The 23,792-nt window shown below is 40.3% G+C and overlaps 1 protein-coding gene across 1 annotated transcript in view; it reads left to right on the plus strand.

The window, feature by feature from the left end:
• The window catches only part of LOC149282400 (fibronectin-like), a 33,121-nt gene extending 10,596 nt beyond the window's left edge, over positions 1–22,525 (plus strand). The window contains exons 11-46 of the mRNA XM_089498275.1: positions 5–133; positions 744–884; positions 2,342–2,463; positions 3,548–3,722; positions 4,558–4,734; positions 5,106–5,234; positions 5,474–5,563; positions 5,819–6,013; positions 6,324–6,596; positions 6,709–6,975; positions 7,681–7,775; positions 8,068–8,236; positions 8,405–8,491; positions 9,158–9,349; positions 10,038–10,310; positions 11,813–11,995; positions 12,132–12,221; positions 12,971–13,240; positions 13,329–13,445; positions 13,568–13,732; positions 13,895–14,050; positions 14,240–14,353; positions 15,265–15,534; positions 15,879–16,066; positions 16,226–16,313; positions 16,763–16,939; positions 17,025–17,114; positions 17,207–17,386; positions 17,863–17,952; positions 19,459–19,919; positions 20,166–20,304; positions 20,539–20,706; positions 21,205–21,330; positions 21,637–21,743; positions 21,888–21,998; positions 22,445–22,525. Of these exons, the coding sequence (XP_089354401.1) occupies positions 5–133; positions 744–884; positions 2,342–2,463; positions 3,548–3,722; positions 4,558–4,734; positions 5,106–5,234; positions 5,474–5,563; positions 5,819–6,013; positions 6,324–6,596; positions 6,709–6,975; positions 7,681–7,775; positions 8,068–8,236; positions 8,405–8,491; positions 9,158–9,349; positions 10,038–10,310; positions 11,813–11,995; positions 12,132–12,221; positions 12,971–13,240; positions 13,329–13,445; positions 13,568–13,732; positions 13,895–14,050; positions 14,240–14,353; positions 15,265–15,534; positions 15,879–16,066; positions 16,226–16,313; positions 16,763–16,939; positions 17,025–17,114; positions 17,207–17,386; positions 17,863–17,952; positions 19,459–19,919; positions 20,166–20,304; positions 20,539–20,706; positions 21,205–21,330; positions 21,637–21,743; positions 21,888–21,998; positions 22,445–22,525 (5,885 nt within the window). The remainder of the gene's footprint in view (positions 1–4; positions 134–743; positions 885–2,341; positions 2,464–3,547; positions 3,723–4,557; positions 4,735–5,105; positions 5,235–5,473; positions 5,564–5,818; positions 6,014–6,323; positions 6,597–6,708; positions 6,976–7,680; positions 7,776–8,067; positions 8,237–8,404; positions 8,492–9,157; positions 9,350–10,037; positions 10,311–11,812; positions 11,996–12,131; positions 12,222–12,970; positions 13,241–13,328; positions 13,446–13,567; positions 13,733–13,894; positions 14,051–14,239; positions 14,354–15,264; positions 15,535–15,878; positions 16,067–16,225; positions 16,314–16,762; positions 16,940–17,024; positions 17,115–17,206; positions 17,387–17,862; positions 17,953–19,458; positions 19,920–20,165; positions 20,305–20,538; positions 20,707–21,204; positions 21,331–21,636; positions 21,744–21,887; positions 21,999–22,444) is intronic.
• Positions 22,526–23,792: the final 1,267 nt, after the last annotated feature.

Here is a 23,792-nt window from a genome sequence, read left to right on the forward strand (position 1 = left end):
ACAGATCAGTGCATTGTGGATGGTATCACCTATGATGTAAACCAGTCTTTTAACAAACGTCATGAAGAAGGACACATGATGAACTGCACTTGCTTTGGCCAGGGACGTGGCAGATGGAAATGTGATGCTATTGGTGAGTAGATAGGGTTTCATTAACAACAAGTGTTTGGGTGTAGGGTGACCTTTCATACATGGGAGGAGGGGGGGGTGACAACATGTGGACTCAAATTATGGCATGCGTTGCAGGCCATAAATGCATTTGTTCAGCTCAGCTAACTATGCATATTGGTGGATAACTTCTCTAAATTCCCATTTAGATAGGGTCCTAGTAAAAGTGAATGAGTGGGTGATCTGACCGGTTTGTTGAATTAAGTATTACAAAATGTAGCAGAGTTCATTCTGTTTTCATTGGCAGTCATTCAAATAATTGAGGACATAGAGCAAAGACCACAGGAACGGTGTTTGTTCTAGGGGGAGTGGGGGATTAAGTACACTGTTTATATTCAATTGCCTGGAACATTATCTGGGTTCATCCTTACATGCAGTGTCAAAGAACATGAAATAACTGTGCTCAAGAGCCCAAGGACCTGTGTGCGCACACATGTGTACTCCACTAATCATTTAATCATCCTTATTTTCTAAAATACTGCTATTATAATCTCTGCTTTTACCTGGATTAAATATGAATGGCTGTAAAAGGTTGAGGCCGTGCCGGGAACATGCTAACATGTAATGTTTTTCAGATCAATGCCAGGACTCTGAGACCCGCCAATTCTTTCAGATTGGGGACTCTTGGGAGAAAAATCTCAATGGTGTCCGGTACCAGTGTTACTGTTATGGCAACGGAATTGGAGAATGGCACTGCCAACCTCAGTCTTACCCAGGTAAGGACTCTCTCGTCTGTGTATTAAGAGTTCTTATTTGGCTGCAGTCCCGTGACCTCCTTGTAAAGGAATCTTTCCCTGGTGACTGGAATAGCGGAATTGATGCTCTATGGCTTTCAGTATAAAGAAATGCTTATTCTCCCTACTGTATTTGGGTCATGTATATTTTTTGGTTATTTTATTCACTAAACTGCATCTCTGTGATGCAATAAAATGGCAAAGTCCCATGTTCATTCCAACTGACCAATATAACCTTTTACCCGGGCCTTCCAGGAAACTGACAAGCAAACAGAAGCAGCTATTTAGAAAACAAGTTAACTGTCGAATACTTTTTCATTCCTGTTCTATGGGTTGAGATCACTGAATGACCATCCTACCTATTTTAAGATGGCTTGTAAAAGATGTCCCCTGCAGAAGAGTCTAAGGAATTTTTCCCCTTGATGGCAGAATTCAAAGTAGCTTAATTTTTTTTTTTTTTTTTTTTTTGTGTGTGTGGCTTCTTGATCAAGAGTAGGAAGGTTAGGTAGAAGGGTTTGACTTCATGGACTTAGGTCTTTTTTTTCAGCCTTATATACTATGGCTGTTTACCCTTCACTCTGTTACCAGTGCACAAAGAAATTCACTGCACTTTTTGATGGTTTACCCTCCCTAAAATCATGTGTTATGGCAGTGAAATATGTTTTGTTGCTTCCTTCCCTGTCGTGTAGGCACTTAAGATGCATCTATATTATGTCCCTTATTCACATAGTATAACTTGTCCCCCCCCCCCCCCCCCCCCCTGTTGGAATGTATTCTGGAGAGCACCTTTATCCTACAAAATCTTGTGTAAGAACATTGACATTCCATGCACAGCAGTTTGCTACCAGAGGAATGACCCGGAGATTGCCTTCAATGTATTTGTTCAGTCCCACAGATTGTTCAAACAGTAACACACATTGCAAGGACAGTCTGCTCGGGCCATGGTGACTCTGCACCCTTCCCAAAAGGCAGTGGGCTATAGGAAGCAAAAAATGGAGTTACAAGGGGAAATAACATCATTCTGTTCCTGGCTTTTTTTTTTTTTTTTGTTAAATTTCAATACCTGTTTGTTTCTTTAAGAAAACAAGGAAGCAGCGTCTTCCTGACTGCTTTTCATATTGTATTGTCCTGGCAACTTGGTCTCCAGTATAACGGTGCAAATTGAATACTGTTTCCTCTAGACTTTATTTATTTTCCTGGAGTACAACAGGGCAAGGCATTGGGTTTCAATGGTGATCGCACAGACATCTTCCCTAATTTACTGTAGCCCCATCCATATTTGTTAACTCATTAACATAATTTCCCTTGCCACATTTTTTGTTAATTAGTCCTCTGGTGTATGTTCTCACAAGATGTCTACCAAGGGAATGTGGCCCATTCATAATTAAAGTCCGTTCTGCTAATGTGTAACTTCTGTTTGTGTGGTTTTTTGTTATTAGCTGGAGCTGGACCAGTGCAAGTTATTATAACTGAGAATGGCAACCTTCCCAACTCTCACCCCATCCAGTGGAGTGCGCCTCAGTCTTCTCTGATCAAGCAGTACATACTTCGTTGGAAGCCTGTAAGTCTGCTCTCTTTATTTGGTGTTTGTCTTGGCTTTATTAGCTCAAACAAGCAACAGGTTCTCAGGATCCTCTGGCTTTTCAAGAACTTTGTTTTGAATGTGTGTCAAAGTCCTACAAATGGAATGTATTCAGCTAGAAGAGAGGGGCTTGAATACTGACCTCTAACTTAGCTATGTTAGCATCTGCTCTTCTTCTTTGACAAGGATCATATAGCTCAATGTGTAAACAGGAGACCACCTTTTATCTTTCTACTCAATCTATTGTGTCTACAAACCAAGCCAGGTCATATAAAGTACAAGTGATCTGTGTTATCTTTGGCAAACATAAAGAAGATGGACGTCAGTAGAGGTGCTTCAGAACACCTGAATGGCTTCTTAAGGGTCTCCAAATGTTTTCATTATATATGTACATAGTCTGCCCCTTTTGAATGCTAGCCTTTGAGCCTAGCTCCCTCTGTCTTTATTTTATTCTTCTGTCAACTAAATCCTATATTAATATAACTGATAAGGAGGAGCTGATGAGGTAATCCTATTAAACATTAAACGTGTCTTTACATTAACGCACATGAAATGATACATTGCCAAACCATTCAATTATGGGTCTAGATTGGAAGAAGTGCAGATTAGGGAAATGTTGGCGCCTCCTTGGTTTAAGGGTCACCTCCTAAACAATGAAGGATAAAGACCTATTCATTGGTCACTGATTCTACATATTACTGTAAGATTCAATTCTTCAATACATTGTCCATTATATAAAAAATGGAGCTCTACCCCAGCTCCAGATACATGGCTGATACAACAGTTGACTTGGTTATGGTACAGCGTATAGGTATACAAACTTTTTGTATACTTCTATTGCATCCCCTCAATAGGAAAATGTTAAAAGCAGTACTAGTTTGAGTGTCATTCTGTGCTATAAAGATTAAAATTAAGATGGCCATTATTTAATTTGGTCGATTTTGTGCTGTTGGAGAGGTATAGACATTGCCACCGCTGAGCATAGATACTTGGTAGTAGCTTCTTGTGTATACAGAACTCTAACTCCCCTTTTTTTTTTTTTTTTTTTTCTCAATCTTTTCAGAAAAACAAGCCCGGTGGATGGAAACAAGCAAACATTCCAGGACACCTGAACTCTTACACAATCTCTGGTCTGAAGCCCGGTATAGTCTACGAGGGGCAGCTGGTCAGCATCCTGCAGTATGGCCAACGGGAGGTCACACGTTTTGATTTTACCACCACTACTACAACCTTATCCAGTGAGTGATTCTCGGTCTTGGGCTTAACTAGAAAGGTGTCATGTGATCTCAAGTGGTGAAAGCCTTAAAAGTGGCTTTATTTTTGTGCAAGTTTGTTTGTTTTTATTTTTGCAATTAATACATCTGCATATTTCATCTGCTTGTCAGTATAGTATGGGATTTTCTTTGAGCACAGGTCACACAAAGTTCTCAAACATATTTTTAGCTTCTTGACAGTGTTCCCATATACATTAAGCTTCTTACATCCCACTAAATCAAATGAGTGTGCAAAGAATGTAGTCTTCTGGAGGGTATTTTGGGTTCAGTAAATCTCCCACTTCAGATACGATCTGTCAGAATGTTTGCTTTGTAGATAAGTGATTTAATCTGTTCTAAATAAAGCATTGAAAAGTGTTCATTGTGCCTGGGAGAGAAATCCGACTTATTCTGCCAGGATGAAATTTTTGAGCTTTTAGTCTGGCCACTTAAGAATAGCTGATTTAATGGGGAACTAATGAAGTTCCCTTTTATACTTGACACTTTTAGGTTGGTATGGCTCAAATATATAAGCTTCTTTACAGTTGCAATAAACATTCTGTGGTGTATTTGATCCTCCTGTTAGAAAAGTTTTTTTATTAAAGAAGGTATTTTAATATCTTCCTGTTGACTGCACAACACTTCATATATTGGCTTAGAATCTCTAAACTCTCACGTGAGTTCTAATCATTAATTTGATGTACTAGTTACCTAAAATAGGTGCAGCATTAACATCTGAGAGCCCTGTTTCCCCTTATTCTCTCAAGGCCAGCATAGCGTTCAGTAAATAATTCTAATACGCCTATATTTGCTTTTGTAGGTCATACGGAGACGGGAGAAACCACACCACCTCCTTCGTTAGTGACCACTTCTGAAGCGGTCACAGAAATCACGTCCAACAGCTTTGTGGTATCCTGGGTCTCTGCATCTGACACAGTTTCCGGCTTCCGTGTGGAGTATGAGCTCAGTGAGGAGGGAGATGACAAGCGCTACCTGGGTACGTGTCTTTTTGGGTCAACTGATGGTGTGATTAATGTGACATCAACTAACAAAATGCTAAATTAGGCTTGTGGTGTGTGTGTGTGTGTATATTGTATGTTATATTGTAATGGGGGGGGGGGTTGCATTTAGTTTTGATAGAACATAGAAGTTGAAAGCAAATGAGAACTATTTGGCCCATCTAATGAGAACACTTGTACGCAGGCTCTCTTTATATGACTGGCCCTGGACCCGCTATGATCTCATGCTCTGACAGTCCGCAGAGGCTCATTAATGCCATAGCTGCCCTTTATAGAGGCTGTTTTGGCACTCTAGGAAATGTGACACTAGATGCTTATGTAATGTTCGTTTTTTTCTTTTTCTTTCTAGATCTCCCCAACACTGCCACTTCGGTCAGTATTCCAGATCTCTTGCCAGGTCGTAGATACAATGTGAATGTTTATCAGATTACAGAGGAAGGAGAGAGAAGCCTTATTCTGTCAACCAGTCAGACAACCGGTGAGTATGTCTTTTGCCAGCCACATAGAAAGCAGGTTTGGCATCAACACTACTGCAAAAGACTTTTGTTTTGTTCCGTGTTAATGAGATTTGGCCACCACTGTGTGCATGTCTGCCTTAGGAAAGTTTGGCAAACTTACGTTCATTAAGCATCATGATGAACTTTTAATATCTTGGCATTTAGAACAGGAGTTTCCTACAAAAGTACTTAATTGGTTGACTTTCTTTCTGTGTGTTAGCTCCTGATGCTCCCCCAACATATGATGTAAAAAATGTTGACGATACCTCGATAGTGGTCACCTGGGCCAAACCACAGGCTCCCATAACAGGTGAGAACTGAAAATTCATGGCCTTCCTTGTTTTTATTTATGTTGTACTATGAATGGTTGAGGTGTGTGGGGGGTTTTGTTTTTAGGCATTTTAAGAAAACAAAAATGTTGCAGCATGAGTGATCTTTCTGTAATGTGTTATGCAGATTATGTTCTCGAATACATAGTTTAACTCCCATTTCTTAATCTCTTAAGGATCTTTTGTAACGTGGATGTGTTTGCTTATATAAATTGTTTGCATATCCTCTGTTCCAGGCTACAGGGTTGTGTATTCTCCATCAGTGGAAGGTAGCAGCACAGAACTCATCCTACCAGATACTGCTACATCAGTGACTCTTAGTGAGCTTCTTCCTGGAATTGAATACAACATCACTATCTTTGCAGTAGAAGATAATCAAGAGAGTGTTCCAATTATAATTCAGCAGGGAACCACAGGAACACCACAGAAAGGTAATACGTGGTTTTTTTTTTTTTGTCTTGTGTGAAGAGGAAAAGACTCTTGAGATCTGAAATCAGAAGTAATGTTGCAAAGTGAAGATTGTCCCACTGGGTGATCTTTTTGTTAAAACTAGCACAATTTTAAAACATTAAAACTTGATAGGGTGGCATAAATCTTTCTCATTCCAAAATAAATTTGTTTATTACAAAATTCAAATATTTATTTCGGTATGTCTGTAGATATATAGTTGTTGGGTTATATTCATTTGAAATGTTTTGCTAAAAAGTAACATCTTTTTTCCTTCTTTCTATCCTTCTTTAGTGCACGTATCATCACCAACAGAAATGCAGGTTATTGAACTAACAGATGTTAAAATCACAATCTCTTGGACCCCTCCTCCAAGTGAGGTATCTGGGTATCGTGTTATGGTGATACCAGTTAGCCCCTCCGACTCTGCTACCCAGAATATCCCAGTTGGTAGGAACACATTTGCAGAAGTTATGAACTTGACTCCTGGAACTACATACTCTTTTGAAATCTATGCAGTGAGTCGTGGGCAAGAGAGTGAACCTCTAGTTGAACAGTACACAACCAGTAAGTTTTTTTTGTTTTGTTTTTTGTTTTTTTTTTTGTGTGTGTGTTACTAGTTGTTCAAATTATATATATATTATTTTTTTTTTATATTTTTTTTATTTTCTTCCTACAGAACTTGATGCACCAACAAACTTGAGGTTCCGTGATGTGACAGACTCCACAGTAATCCTCACCTGGACGCCTCCTCGTGCTCAGATTGGCAAATATCTGCTTACTGTTGGTCAAACCCGGGGTGGACAGCCAAACCAATATAATGTAGGATCATCTGCAACGAATTACAAACTCAAAAACCTTCAGCCAGGCACGGAATATACCGTTTCTCTAGTGGCTTTGAAGGGCAATCAGCAGAGCACCAGTGCCTCTGAAACCTTTTCAACCTGTAAGTACAAATGTGATCTGTATTGTAGAACTTTTGCATTGAAACTAGGAAATCCCTTTTAGAATACCAAATGCACTATAACTTTCATGTATTTCGCGAGAAGTTTACAGAGCGCGATTATGGTGCGACATTCTAAATCTAGAGCAGTCACCATGAAACCAGTGGGACATCCACTGCATTTGTTTAATTTACACTTTGCATCAAATTTGTAAAGTTATTCCCAGGCATTGGGGTAGTGAATAGGTTAAGAATGTCGGCATTCTAAGAATTTTTCCCTGCGCTTTCCCTTCTACCTCGGTTATTTTTATTTATTTTTTATTAGATAATCTCTAGCTTGGAGACCAGCATGCATGTTTAGTCCTTGTCTGCTCATACTTCAAATAGCTCTAATAACTGTTAGATGTGAAAACCATAGAGGAACATTCTGTAAAGGTGTGGTTTGCGCTGTCTGGCCACATCAAGCAGTCTGCTGGCTGGAGGTTGAAGCAGCCATTTTCAATGGTGAGCTTTATGTCCTGGGATGATGATGGCAACATGGGTCGCGATAAATGCGTACAGGAATTCCTCTTGATCAAACCAGTGCTGTGTTTGGTCATGAGTTTAAATATAAATAATGTTTTATTTATTTTAAACAAACACTTTCTTCTAAGAACCATTTTTTTCATCATCTTTAATATATTCTGAATGTCTCAATTGATCTTGCAGTGGAACCAGTTGGCTCTATCCCTCATTACAACACAGAAGTTACCGAGACCACCATAGTCATAACATGGACCCCAGTACCAAGAATAGGGTTCAAGGTAAGGGTATCTTCAGTATCCCTGTCATCCGCAAAGCATTTAAACCAAACCTAACGTACAGCGTAATACATAAAATTCTTTAGGATTGCTTATTTTTGCTTAGTTGGGTTATACTTCTGGTACTTGGCTCATTATAGCACTGCTACCTTTCTCTTGCCATGCTTTCTGGTCCAGCAGTATGGTGAGTGCTTTAATTTTTATTGCATGGCCCTAAAGTGTATTGTGTACAACAGGAGGGTTGATGATGATGATGATGATGACAAATCTAATTTGTACTTATTCATTCATACAGCTGGATGTGCGACCAAGCCAAGGTGGGGAGGCTCCTCGTGAAGTCATCTCAGAATCCGGCAGCATTGTGATCTCTGGTCTGACACCTGGCGTTGAATATACCTATAGTATCTCGGTTGTCCAGGATGGCGTAGAGAGGGACACTCCTATCACAAAGACTGTTGTGACACGTAAGGATTCAATTTACATGCTGCATGGAAAGGGGAGTGCAGTTATCTATAAAATGCAATGCCTTCAGGCTGCTTTTGTGTTTCTTTTTTCTTACCCCTAATGTGAAACTGGTTTTCTTAGTTTACTTTTTTACCCTCTGCTGATGAAGTTGGGATTTTTGTTTTCAGCTCTCTCCCCACCTGTCAATCTACGCCTTCACCCAAGCCCAGATACGGCCACCTTAACTGTTTTCTGGGACAGAAGCACATCTCCAGGTAACCTTTTAATTTACCGTATTGGCTCGAATATAGGCCGCACCCTAAAAGTTTGGTGCTATTTTAAAGAAATACAGTGGAATGGTAAAACAGTATGCACAGAAATGCATGTATCTTGACATTTTGGTATCTAGCTTAACAGAAAACCAGTAGCTATCTTAAGGCCCCCCCCCATTCATAATGCAGCTTACTTATAGATATGCCACGCCCTGACTCCCTGGTGTCTAGCGGGGCTGGCTGGGGGATGTCTGCACGATGTCAGGGCTTCCGCCAGGGCTTCTATGGTGGAGCACCGGAAGGTTATGTCACGCTGGTGCTCCACCATAGAAGCCCTGGCGGCAGTGCCAGCGGCGGAGGTTGTCTACATGCAGATGCCCACTGGCTGCCGGAGAGTAGGATCCAGGTCCCCTGCAGCAATTGTAAATGAAAAAGAGAGGAAAAAAAATGCGTTGGGCAATAAGAATTGCACATCCCTGCGCTAAACTCAGATAGGCCACATCCCCACTTTAAAGACTTAAAAGTGTGTGTGGGGGGGGGGGGGGGGATGCGGCCTATATGGTATATAAAATTAGAATATGTGTGCAATGTCTGCCATAAGTCTTCTACGGTTACCATTACATCGCAACCTCCTGCAGTATGTTCATCATGTGGTTTTGTAATCCTTAGGGGTCACTGGCTACAGAATCACCAACACGCCTACTACTGGCCAGCATGGCTATTCCCTGGAGGAAGAAGTGGACGCAACACACACTTCCTGTGTCTTTGAGAATCTGAGCCCAGGGGTGGAGTACAATGTCAGTGTCTATGCAGTTAAAGGGGACGAGGAAAGTGTTCCCATCTCAGAGATTTTCACTCAAGGTAACTCTATGCTATCCCCTTAATAGCATAGGTTGAATTAATGTCGTTGTAATGGCAGCCTGATTGATGGATTTTTTTACTGCATCAAATGCTTTACAAATGGCTCATAATCACTTGCTGATACCTTAGTGCATCATACTTATTTATGTTTGCTGGTAAGAAACAAACCAAACGGTGTTATCGGAAGCCTTCAAACTTGTGAAATGTTCGCATGTAACCATTTAATAACCTTAAAATGCAGTTATTTGCTAAAAATGCTTAGCTCTTAATACTATAATAGTTTTTACTTGTACTTGAACCTACTTTACAAAACAAATGGGTTAAACCATGAGTTCTCTCAACTTGTAAGACCACTTTGCTCAGTGCTGTGCGATATGACGGCGCTATACAAATCTCTATGTAATAATTAAACCATTAACAAGTAGAACATGATGGTGGCAAGTGTTGACTGCATGTGCAGATGATTTTTGGCTTGGGGTCTGCAGAAATACATCAATGCCATTATTCTTATTATTGGCTAGTCTTGATGCACTTAGAATATCAACTGCTTTTTAATTGTGTTGCTTTTGTCTATCAAATTTTGTTGCTTTTGTCTTAAATGTTCCCTGTAATTATGCAAACCATGATTGACCTGCTTTGCTTTCCCCTGCCTCTACACCTTCGGCTTCTTCCTTACTCACCCTGCCAGAGATCCCCCAGCTCACTGACCTAAAGTTTGTCGATGTAACCGACTCGAGTATTGATCTGAGGTGGACGCCTCTTAATTCCTCATCCATAATTGGCTACCGAATCACGGTGATCGCGGCAGGCGAGTCCGTACCTATCTACGAGGAATTTGTGGGCCCCATGGAGGGGTATTACAAGGTTTCAGGACTGGAGCCTGGCATTGACTATGAGATCAGCGTGATAACACTCATTAATGGCGGCGAGAGTGTTCCGACCACAATCGTACAGCATACGGGTGATTGCACAAAGCCTGCTGGTTTGCCGCGGGATAGGTAGAACTGTACAGAATCACCAGCAAGTTGGATAAGGGCTCAATAATGTCATACAGCTAGAGAGCTTTTCAACTGAAGGAAAGTGAGCAGCATGGGCAAAAAAAACCCCTATCCTAAATCTTGTTTTGCATTGCATCATATAACGTTCTGCATTTTGAGGGCAGTTGCGTTGCATGAGCACATGCTTGCTCTTTGATATGATCACAGCATTATATTTAATGTCCTTTGGCCCCTGGCCACTGCAGATAAATGTATGAAGTGAAATCTGCTCTGTCTATTGGTGACCAACATTGCTCAAACCAAGGCAGGCCAGTTTCCAGATTGATTTATATGAAACTTTGTTGACAGTTACATGGATCATGTATTTTAGGACATGGAGTTAACTAATACGCTGGTGATTCTCATTACAGTACTGCCCCTCCCTCTATGGAGCATGATAAACAATGAGATGGGAGATGCATGCGTTTTTTTTTTGTTTTTTTTTTTCTTCCTGGGGGGGGGGTTGTTGGGCTTATTATAAAATATCTCAAACTCCTAAATTACTGTTTTTATACAAGATTGCAGTTGTGCAATCCCATATAAATGCCTGATTTTCTGTATTGTTGCATATTTTCACATTGACTGGTTTAATTGTTTGAAGGCATTGGTAAACAGTCTGATTTTGGGAGTTCCTACATAATACGCTATTGGCTCGTGGTTTAAGATTGAAGGACACTGTAGTGAATTAATGGGCATGTTGCAAATATCTCAGAGCACGGTATAAGATCATTCAGGAAATTAACAAGCAGATCATACCTGGTGGCGAATGCATTCCAGTTCATAATGGGAGAGGGGAACCAAAATTCTCCCATGGTGCTGTGAGACCGGTCAATAAATACAGGAGGCGGTTACTACTGCTTGACATGGGATGACTAGTCTTTGAAATCCAGGGGCCATCAGTTTTTCACAAGGGCCATAGGATGATACATATGTTTAATAAATGACATAAGACACCCGGGTTCCCTTCTATCTGATATTAGCTTTTGATTGAAGATGTACCCTTCAGTGCCAAAATATACAACAATACACAAAATGTCACAACTCCATCACTGGTGGTGATGTACCATTGGTGGATTGTGTGGGTTTTGAAAGACTTAAAATTCTGTAAGGCAAGACCATACCTGCAGTACACAAATTTCTAGGGTTTTTGATCTTTTTCAGATTTCTGCATGTCTGAATCCATGAATCTAATTTTTGCCATATGCTAACAAGCTACAACATTTCACAGCTATGTCCCCAAACACACAGGGTAATCGCCCCTGAAGAAGTGCTCAAAAGCACTAATGCAAAAAAGAAATCAAGTCTTTTAAAACCCATAGAATCGGGTACACCCTGCATGCATCTTGTGCATGGCATAATGTCTGGGACGGGTAATTGTGTCCCTCTTACAATATCAGTCTAATATAGATTTCTGTCGCCATTTTAGCTGTTCCTCCACCAACGGACCTGCGTTTTACCAATGTTGGGCCCGACGCCATGCGTGTCACATGGGTACCTCCATCTTCTATTGAGTTGTCCAGCTTCCTCGTACGATTTTCTCCTCTTAAGAAGGCTGATGATGTGACAGAGCTAACTATCTCCCCGTCTGATAACATGGTGGTTCTAACAAGTAAGATTCCAGATGAGTTGGGGTGCTATGATTGATCGTGTTACTTGATTATACTTCATGGATGCAACATGCTGGTATAAATAGATCAAAGACCTGTTGGCAGGGTGATTTCTTACTTCTCTCTGTTTTTTGGCAGATCTCTTGCCATTTACCGACTATCTGGTCAAAGTGTTCTCTGTTTATGAGGAGAGAGAAAGCACCCCTCTTAATGGAATATACAGAACAAGTGAGTACATGTGTCAACCTTTCCCTGTGTTGCCTTTGTCTTCATTTAACATGATTTATTTTATTGTAGACTACCGTGATCATGTCTTCCAGCTTATATTTAAAGTAAAGGTACATGGTGCCCTGGGATTGTTAGAGGTAACCAGCTAACTACATTGTTTCAGTCCCCATGAGTGGCTGAATAGGCTTAAAGCCCCAAAAGGTGGAAACTGGCTGTAAAGGTTTTATGAAGTATGTGACTAGCCTCTTAAGTCTCCAGAAAGTGGCGCTTGGGTTTTACCTGATGAAAGCTGTGATGACAGCTGCCTGTTCTTGGCATGTGGAAGATGTAAATATTTGATTTGTCATTCTTACTCCATGAAGTAGAAGGCTGAGGCTTGGAGTTTTGTTTTGTTCCTCGCGGCTATGGATTCCTGCATTTCAATCTGTTTTGAGTATCCCTTATTGGGAGTCTAGCAAGATAAAACCCAGAATCCTCATTTGAATGGTTTCTGGAGATGCAATGCCCAAAGTATTTACTAGACCTCTGGCCTGACATTCCAGTAAATTTCATCTGTTATAAACATGACGGTAAATGATATCTTGGAGCGCTGTAGATTTTTTTTGTTAACATTTTTGCAGATACATGGCATCTTATTAAAGATAGCTTGCCAGTTCATACATACATACATACATACATACAGGCTGCTTAACTCCAAAGAATGAGACGGGTGCATAACTTTTTTCCTTTTCTTTTTCGCTCTTGTGTAGCTCTGGACTCTCCAACTGGAATTGATTTCTCTGAAGTCACTCCTAACACTTTCACTGTCCACTGGATTGCTCCTCGTGCGCCCATCACAGGATACAGAATCAGATACCAACTGGAAAGTGGAGCTGGGCGTCCTAAAGAGGAAAGGGTACCTCCATCCAGGAACTCAATTACCCTTACCAACTTAATACCCGGTTCAGAGTATATTGTCAGCATTATTGCAGTTAATGGTCAACAAGAAAGTGTACCACTTGTCGGACAGCAAGCTACAGGTTAGAATGAAGTCCTATAATGAGGAAAAAATGCATCAGTTTCTGCTTTTCACACCAGATCTTTAATGTTGCGTCTATTTTCTTGCAGTGTCTGATGTTCCAACAGATCTAGACGTAACCTCTACAACCCCAAATACCATCACTATTTCTTGGGAAGCACCAGCAGTGAGTGTGCGTTACTACAGAATCCTTTCTTCCCAGACCGGTAAGTCTGTAATTTTATTTATTTTCTGTAGAGTTACAAAGTTTTGCAGTAGTTTTATAATTGCATTAGCCCAAAAGAAGCTCAAGTTCTATCCTCTTGACCATTATTTCATATGTCTGAAGGTGGCCAAGGTCCAGTTAATGAGTTCACTGTACCAGGAACTTTCAACACGGCAACAATCAAAGATCTGCTGCCAGGCGTGAACTACACAATCACGGTATATGCAGTCACTGGACGAGGAGACAGTCCTGCTTCCAGCAAACCAATTACACTAACCCACTCAACAGGTGAATATAGTCTAGATTCCATGTCATACCTTCTGGGGTTTTTTTTGGAGGGGGGGGGGGGTTGTGTTGCTAAGGCAGTCTGTTTTTGGGTTAACATCTCCAAATGTGAATCTAAAAATCACAGTGCATTGCATAGAACTAATTGAAGCTGTCCTTCTGCAGATGTTGACCATCCAACCGAAATGGAAGTGACCGATATTCAGGATAATAGCATTCATGTTCGCTGGAGCCCATCTCCTGGCCCGGTGACAGGATACAGGGTTACCAGTACCCCAAAAAGTGGTCAAGGAGAGACTCTCTCCCAAATTGTGCCTGCAGGTAGTCATGTTTTCTAGCTGGCTATGTGCCCAATTTTATGTGTTTGCGTTTTTTGTTTTTTTTAAACCAGGCATTCATGCAATTTACTATACTGTATTGTGCTTAAGAGTGATACTAAGCTGTTAATTTTATTTATGGACTTCTTGACTTCTTTGCGTACCTGTTATCAAAGTGTATTATCACCGACAGATAAAACCGAGATGACCATTGTGGGGCTGACTCCAACTGTGGAGTACGTGGTGAGCGTGTATGCTCAGGGTACAAATGGCGAGAGTCAACCAATAGTGGAAACGGCTGTCACAAGTAAGTTTGCAAGTCTATGTATTTGGTTCCTTTGCTCCTCAATCTTCACATGGGTTCAAAAAAGAAACTGACTAAATGTATCTTGGGAGATTTCATCTGAGACTTGACTATTCATGCAGGGCACCAAGTCATTATAACATCATACTTGTTTCCAATGAAGTGAAACATGCCTTAATCAAGCTATGCTTTTGGCTTGCTTTGCAGTGCTTAAAAGCAAAACTTCAGTAGTGGGTCATAATTTGAAAAGGAAAGTTTGGCTTGCTTCTGATGCAATTCTAATTTTTTTGTTTGCGTTGTAATCTGTATAATACTGACATAAAATAAAAATAATTTTATGTAGTCTCTTCAGTGCTTAAATCATACACATAATCTAGCCTTCTCTCTGGCATATATGTGTGTGTGTGTGTGTGTGTGTGTGTATATATATATATATATATATATATATATATATATATATATATATATATATAATATATATTTATTTTTTTTAATCCTTGGAATTTAAGGTTTTAATGCAACTTGAATGCGGGCATTTTTCTTTTTTGAATTGTATTTTAATATAGCCTTTGCATGCATTAGACTGTTTAATAGTTGTTCGTAGATTGCTGTTTAATTACAAATGCTAAATCCTGGCTTCTTAATGATAACATTGCATAAACTTGAGAAGCACTTAAAATGTTTTCATGCTCTCAAGGCATCCAATATATAGATGCAGCCTTTTGCTTTGTTTTTGGTTTTTTTGCTGTAGGAGCTAGCATACATGCATAACTGGCAATGACGGGGCTAACCATTTCACTGCCAACATTGTATACCCTTCTTGGCAGTTAAAGGGCTAGTGACTTCTTTCTCCCCATCTGCCTTCTAAACGGCTTAACTCTGCTAACTGCTTTCCTGGTTAATTTGCCTGACAGACATTGATCAACCTAAAGGACTGACATTCACTGATGTGGATGTCGACTCCATTAGATTATCTTGGGGAGTCCCAGAGGGTCAGGTCACCCGCTACCGGGTCACTTACTCAAGCCCAGAGGATGGAATTAAAGAATTGTTTCCTGCTCCGGATGGGGAAGATGACACTGCAGAACTGCACGGTCTCAGACCGGGCACAGAGTATACTGTGAGCATCGTGGCTTTGCACGATGATATGGAGAGCAAGCCCCTAATTGGAATCCAGAGCACAGGTATCTCCAGGGGCATGGTAACTTGTCGGTCTTTGGGCCCTTCGGTTTTCATCTTCGTGTTGGGTGCATGCATACACTCCATTCACCCTGAGACCAACTCTTCCATTGTTGTTCACCGTTCCACGTGTTCATTTACGTGTTTTTATTTCATTTTGTCTTTAACCCTACTTTTGAACTGTCTTCAATATGTCTTATTTGTTGGTAGACTTTTATATAGCCTTTGATTAGTGTGATGTATAAACAGTTGGGTCTTGCATGCTTTGTGTCTCCATGGTCCACCCTTGTAAATGTAAGTCATTGTTGCCCACCGCACCTTATTCTGCATTGCTGAATTTATTTTACAGCCATACCCACTCCTACAAGTCTTCAGTTCTCCCAGGTCACACCAAGTGGCTTTACTGTTAGCTGGCACGCGCCCAACGTCCGGCTTACTGGATATCGCGTGCGTGTGAATCCCAAGGAGAAAACAGGGCCCGTGAAGGAAATTGACCTTGGCCCTGGTGTAACAACAACCACGTTGAGTGGGCTAATGGTGAGTTCTTTTTGGGGTTTATATATATAATTTCGACGAACTAGTTCCAAGTGTCTGCTTACTTTGTGGGTTCACCAATATTACCAACCTTATACTTTTACTCTGCCAATAAAATCCTGATCTGTTCTACAGTAAAAGTAAATTTGCTTTAACACTTAGGTTGCAACCAAATATGAAGTGAATGTATATGCTGTGAAGGATCACCTCCAGAGCCAGCCTCTGCAAGGCATAATCTCTACCCTTGAGAGTAAGTAATCGTACCACCATCTGCTTCCATTATAAAAGACTCCTTATTTGCAGCAGCATTTTCTGGCCAAGAGGAGCGGGTCTCTACTGCGCCTCTGCCTTAATGGGTAGCTTAACCAGGGAGACCTGATGTCATAACTGGCCTGCTTACACTAGGGAGGCATGTGCCATCCCGGCCGATAAGCCTCCATTCCATGCATCCAAATTTAAATTTATTTTTTTTATCTGTGCTAAACTACATTTCTGTATACAGCACTATATTATACACAAGAAAAAATATAGTGAAGTGCTGTAAGTACAAATATTTAAGGCGCATGTATGTTTGTGCCAATACACTGGAGAATGATTAATGTGAATTGTCAGTCTCATTCGGTAGTATGGCCAATAATTGAACCGTTGTCTATTGTTGTTGACGCTTCTTTATAACCTTGTGTCTTCTACATTTCACAGATGTTAGCCCTCCTCGTCGTCCAAGAGTCACAGATGTTACAGAGACAACTATAACCATTACCTGGCGCACAAAGACTGAGACAATCACTGGCTTCCAAATTGATGCTGTGCCTTCAGGTGGTCAGATACCAATCCAAAGAATTATAAGCCCAGATGTTCGCACTTACACCATCACAGGTACAGCATTGGTCAACGCTGTTGGAACAGGACAGAATTGCTCTTAAGGGTGGCTTTGACTTATGTGAATCCCTTCTTCATTCAGGTCTGCAGCCTGGCACAGACTACAAGGTCTATCTGTATACCCTGAATGACAATGCTCGCAGCTCCCCTGTGACACTTGATGTATCTACAGGTAATTTATATTGTTGTAGAGGAAGCTTGACATGATGCTTTTGTCTACATAGTGTTCATAATTTCAATTAATACTCTGCATTTCCCCTTTAGCTGTCGACAGCCCTTCCAACTTGCGTTTCCTCACTACTACCAGCAATTCGCTGCTCTTCTCCTGGCAGCCTCCTCGCTCCCGTATCACTGGCTACATCATAAAATACGAGAAAGTTGGGTCTGTACCCAGGGAGCACCTACCTCGTCTTCCAGCTGGAACCACTGAGGCCACCATTACAGGTAAAAACAGGTTTTCCCGTTTACAGACGTTTGCGACAACAAAAAATAACCGGACATTTCATTTATAAAACGTTAGTTTAGAGGTGGGAAAGTCGGCTGTGGCAGGGACTCGTACGAAGCACCAAAACCGGAGAAAAGGTGTTTGAGCTGCTTTTGGCATACGTGTTATGGAAGCGAAATGTAGTGGGAACCTGTGATTCAAACCTCTTTGCATGTATTATGCAAAACCTTACTTCTACATGTCTTGTGTATCATATGAATTTAGGTGGTCTGGAACTTTTATTCCGTCTGAACTTAATTGTTGTTGGAGCGTAGGCCTACTGATGTTCTGAAACTGTTTAAACTGCATCTTTTAACTGAGGGTTTTTTTCCCCACTGTGAAAGGATGATTGCGTTCGTACCATTCTGGAGTAACCAGTGAAACCATTTAATAATTTTCAGCAGGCATCTGACATTCTTGAAACATTTTTTTGCAGGCTTGGAACCCGGCACTGAATACATTATTCAGATAATTGCAGTGCGTAACAATCAGAAGAGTGAGCCGCTGACTGGGCGCAAGAGGACAGGTATAAATGCAAACCAGCTCCCTGGAAACTGATTTGATTCATGTGTCTGTGTTTTTTGTTTTTGTTCTCTCTCTCTACCTTGTACACCACATTGAATCTCTAACGTCCAATATGTAAGCTGTCCCTGAGGTCTGTGCTCTTGGTAGGCAAACTGACTTTTGCATCCATTTATATGCAATAAATATAACGTTCTATTTCTTAAATCACTATTACGGATAATACCCTGGACTGTACAGGGGTAATATGGCTGGTATGATAATTAAGGGATTAATTTGCAAACCAAGCCATTAATTTGTAAAATGGGAGACATGCAGGCAAGTTGAACATTTTTGCTCCATCTTATGGACCTATAACTGTGCATTATGAGGAGGCAACTTTCCTGAGTTTCTTGTAAAATTGGCTGATCTGGTTTTTATGTAATATGCAGTTAAAGTGGAGAGATTGTTTGAAAGCCCTAATATTATGCTTTTTTAGCTTATATCTTCTGGCATGCGGAGCTCACTGGGGTTGCTAGTCAAGATGCACAGTGAAGTCGGAGTTCAAATGTTCAACTTTCTTGCAGACACTTCAGTTGAGTCGAACGTCTCTGCTTTTGGGCTCCATATCTCACTGCCCAATTTGAAATTGAAATCTGGCATTCAAAACCCGCTTTCGGGCAAAAGCAATGTGCCAATTAATACCTGTTGAGCTATGGATTCATAAACTGAAGGACCACAGGAGTGAGTTTGCAGCATTTGCTGGCCACTGCCATAACGTGCTTCTGTAGTAGATGCTCTTTGCTTGTGCCTGCAGTATATGCAACTCTTAAGCTAATGCACGGATATGTAATTTTAAATTAATTCTTCTAGATCAGTGTTGCCAAAATGCTTAGTCCTGGCAGTTTGGACTGCAAATCCCATGACCTTAGAGGTTCAGTATGGATGGGAGTTGCAGTCTGTAGCTGGAGGGCTGCAAACTGGCAATGCCTAGTCTCCGTCTAAAACCAATCCTATAATTAATAAATTCATAATAAATAATATAATTGCTATGGTGGAATTGTGTAATCTGGTGCTTGTTAGGCAGCTGACTACAACAGTAGGTATAGTCTTAATGCCACTAGATGTTCTGGGGTTTCTATAAGCTGCAGGTTTACCACAATTAAAGTTCATACCCTTTCTAAGTACTGAACTATAAATGAGGTGATATTTTTATTCATTTTTTTTTTTTTTATCCTATGCCATCTTCACACCATAAGTGGCTAACCTATCTAAATGGTGTTTTGTACAACTTGCAAAGTTTAGGATAAAAAAAACTTTTCATTGCAGGATTTTTTATTAAAAAATCAATGTACTGGTAACTGCAGCATGACCCTTAAATACATTATTGTTTTTTTAATGTTCCAAAATCACTACCTACTGTTGATGTAAGTGTATCTGTACCAATGTTTTGTGTACCGGTACCACTTGCCATTTCAGCTGCTGGCTTTGACTAATGCTTTGCTCTTATCGCTTCTAACTGTTTGGCCAGATGAACTTCCCCAGCTGGTTACTCTCCCGCACCCTGAGCAAGGCCCTGAAATCCTCGACGTGCCCTCGGTAGAGAACACACCCTTGGTCGAACACACCAACTTTGACAATGGTAACGGTATCCAACTTCCAGGCACCAACGGGCAGCAGCCCAGCCCTGACCATGAAGGGCAGGTCATAGAGGAGCATGGCTTCAGAAGTCCAGTAGCACCTACAACCGCTGTGCCCCTGAAGCCAGGGCAGTTTACTCCTGGAAGGCATGTACCAGAGATGGACACTCGGCGCCCTTATTACAGAGGCGATTATGATGAAAATTATCCTCATGGATTTGGACCTCAGCACAACGATACTGGAATTCAAGAGGTGGCATCACAGACCACAATCTCCTGGAGACCTTTGTTGGAAACCACTGAATATATAATATCCTGCCACCCCGTAGGCCATGATGAAGCCCCTCTGCAGGTAAAGCCATAGAATTGTACATATTTCATAATGAATAATATATAGCTGCTGCAGTGTAGACTGATCAGATTGTTTGGTTTTATTCTCTTTTGTTAAGGGTGTTGTGTGTGTGTGTGTATATATATGTATGTATGTATGTGTGTATATGTGTATATATATATATATATATATATATATATATATATATATATATATATATAATTAGAATTTACAACACAAATTCTTACTTTGCATTTTACCTTTTAGTTTACAGTCCCTGGATCTTCTAACAGTGCTACACTAAATGGTCTCACACGTGGGGCCACTTACAATATTATAGTAGAGGCATTGAAAGGATTGGATAGACACAAGATCCTGGAGGAATTGGTGACTGTCAGCAATACTGGTAAGTCTAATGATTGACAAGGTGCAGCTATATGTGCAAGATATCCAGCAAAGCACCAGATGAATAGCGAGTAATATATATTATAAAATTCACCTATGACTCCTGCTCTTTCATTTGTAAATTGTACAGCATTAGCCTGTGATTAAAAAGATATTGGATGGTACAGGTATTTTTACCCTGGAACATTAACTAATATACTTGTTTGTTTTCCCAATATTTTCTCTCTCTCTCAAGTTCCCTCTAGCGGAGATCTGCACCCCACAGAGGATACATGCTACGATACGTTCAATGGTGCCCAATATTCGGTGGGACAGGAGTGGGAACGCATGTCTGAGTCTGGCTTTAAGCTCTGGTGCAAGTGCCTGGGATACGGAAGTGGACACTTCAGATGTGACTCCTCCAGTTAGTATAAAGCTTTCAAACATTTTCACTGTGAGGCACAAAGTATTTCAGTGATGTGCTGGCTTGGCTCACAAGCATATTCTATGGCTTCGAGTACGAGGGAAGGAGTGGGTGAAAGACTCATCCTTTAATGCTGACGTTCACTTGTGAGACTATTTCACCTCTGCAATGGTAGTGAACAAAACGTCTGTCATCTGTAAATTACTGATTCAAATGTCATGGATTCATTCCAATGACTCGTCTATAATCTGACCAGAATTATGCTTCGCTGACATGGTACAGCAGCGATTTTACCGGTAATGTAAATGCAGATGAACCTTCCTATTTCCTAAAACTCTACAGTTGCATTAGTGTAATTTAGTATGTGCTGCCAAGGATAGCACTCTCATGTTACAGAGACTATTAATAGTACCATCATTGTGGATAATTTGCAATCTGTAATGTGGCAGCATAATACTGTAATTCTAACTAACCTTTTTTTTGGTCAATTGCTTGTAGAATGGTGCCATGATAATGGAATTAACCATAGGATTGGTGAGAAGTGGGATCGTCGGGGAGAAAATGGGCAGATGATGAGCTGCACGTGTCTTGGAAATGGAAAGGGAGAGTTTAAATGTGAACCTCGTAAGTAGAAGAGCTAAACATGCCTTTGTATCTTTCAATGCAATGCTGCTTCATTCTTTTTGTGACACAAGCAGCATATTATAGCACCCCTGTATGTAGTGCATTGTCTTGTTTTATACACAATTGTTTCATATGGAATTGATACCAAATATCATATTCTGTAATCTTTGTGGAGAATATGCGTGCATAAAAATGGTTGCTTGTGAGACAAAGTACACTGGAGAGGTTCATGTTTTCAATGGAAAAGCTCATTGTTTGCTTAGGTGGGGGAACATTTCTAACTTTTTTTTTTTTCTTCTTCCTCAGATGAAGCTACTTGCTATGATGATGGGAAGATGTACAATGTTGGAGAGCAGTGGCAAAAGGAATACTTGGGGGCCATCTGTTCCTGCACATGCTATGGAGGAAAGCAAGTAAGTGACCACTTGTTAAACCAGTGGCTGCTGTGGGCATGGGACGTGTTGCCTTGAGTTGATGAAACCAGATTCATGCACATGTGGCTCTTCTGTTCTTTGTTAGCTGTCATCAAAGTTAATTACCCCATTTCTTTGCATCAGGGCTGGCGTTGTGATAACTGCCGCAGACCAGGTGCAGCTGCTATCCCAGATGGTGCTACTGGACAAACACTCTCTCAGTTTACACAGAGATACCAACCAAGCACAAATTACGTAAGTATCCGTGTGGTCTACCCAAATGAAAAGTTGATCGCTGTCAATCTATCATCAGCCATGAGATTAAAGGTATATGACAGTGGAACTGGAGGCCTTCTGATAAGATATCGCCTTATCCTACTTAAACATCAGTGTTTCCATGGCTTGCCCACGTTAAGAGTCTAAATGGCATGTGTTCATATTAAAATGTTTAACAAATGTAGTATGTTGGCAAATTATTCCGAATGTTCTACACCTGGATGGGTTGTTTGGACCCATACCAACTATATAACAGCTGAAATATCTCAAAGATTACTTTGGTTAGAGGTAAGGCACGTTGCACTTTATATATACATAGCTTCCATCATAGCACTGATGGCATCTGTATATTTGTAATATTACCATGTTTTGCCTGTATTACACTTTTTTTTTTTTTTTTTTTCCTCTCCTTTCTTCCCTTCCAGAATCTGAAATGCCCTATTGAATGCTTCCTTCCATTGGGCTTCCCAGCAGACACTGAACATTCTGAACCAAACAAAAACTAAAACATGATCACAGAATCATGGGAATATATAGGGGAAACATGAAGCACAGATACAAGGGCAAACATTTTTTGGGAATATTCCTAACTTATCTGGGTGGAAAATCCAAAATGGCTTAAAATTTTGACCTGGAGTACGTGTTGCCATTCAGTATTTTGATTGTAATTGTCTTAATATGCTTTTAAAATTTGTTTTGGGAAACCAAAAGGGAAGGAAATTTTTTAAATATAAAACATTTGTTGTAATGGGCAAAGAAATGTCCTTTCGCATCAAGTTGTTAGAGGAAAATCTTGTAGGAAGTATCTCCGGTTCATGGAAGCCTGTACCGCATTGCAGTAGTGTATGGCCTGGATAATATTACAGGCAAAGTCAAAGGGACCCTTCTGCTTTTTATGTTATGCATCCCAAGACTGCTGCTTCTGACAATCTGCACAATCCTAATTCCTTTTCCTGCACAATCCTTACTGATCCCAATCCTTTTACAAACCTTCAGTGTTATTTATCAGTGTCTGCTTCCTCTCCAGAGGATTCCTTCTATTTTACTAAGAAAAAAAAATGTAATTCTGAGGTCTAGAAAGTGATGGCAGTTGAATTTGATGTAATTATGGTTGGTGATTTAATTTTTTTTTTATACTGTATGTGCCAAAGCTTTTACTACTGTGGAAAGAACTCTTCTTTTAATAAAAAGATATTGAAAATTATTGTGTGTTCAATGTTTGATCCAGTAAAGGGTTTTATAAAATTCCACGTAAAAAGGCTGATTCGATAAAACTGATTATAATGCAGCCGTTCACATTAATGTGTTGTGCTGTGATACTGCGTTTTGGGCTGATGCAAGAAAAAGAACCTAAAAACCAAAAACAGTCCATGCAGCAAGACACCAGCTGGTCATGGAAAAACTATATAAAGGTTCATGCAGTATTATGATTTGAATTGTAAAGCACCATCATACTCTGCAGAATTGTACAATTTGTAAACTGGACATAAGTAGTGCATGACATAACAATTTGGACTTCCAGAAGCAAACATTAAGAACGGCAAGGCTCAAATGATCTTACAATCTAGAATACTATATCTAACTTAATCTATGTAAAATTTTAGGATGTGGTGTCAAAGTTCTAATCTATTGCCATTAAATATTTATTTTTTTGTCTATATGGTATCACTAGGGGCCACAATCACTGTTGCATAATATTTTCCCACAGAAAACATGCAAATACAGAAAAAAACTCAATTCCTATTCATCCACATGCCTTGGATACAACCATGC

This window comes from Sceloporus occidentalis, unplaced genomic scaffold (assembly GCF_023333645.1).
Source record: "Sceloporus occidentalis isolate IW3139 unplaced genomic scaffold, rSceOcc1.0.p SCAF_117, whole genome shotgun sequence".
Taxonomy (NCBI): domain Eukaryota; kingdom Metazoa; phylum Chordata; class Lepidosauria; order Squamata; family Phrynosomatidae; genus Sceloporus; species Sceloporus occidentalis.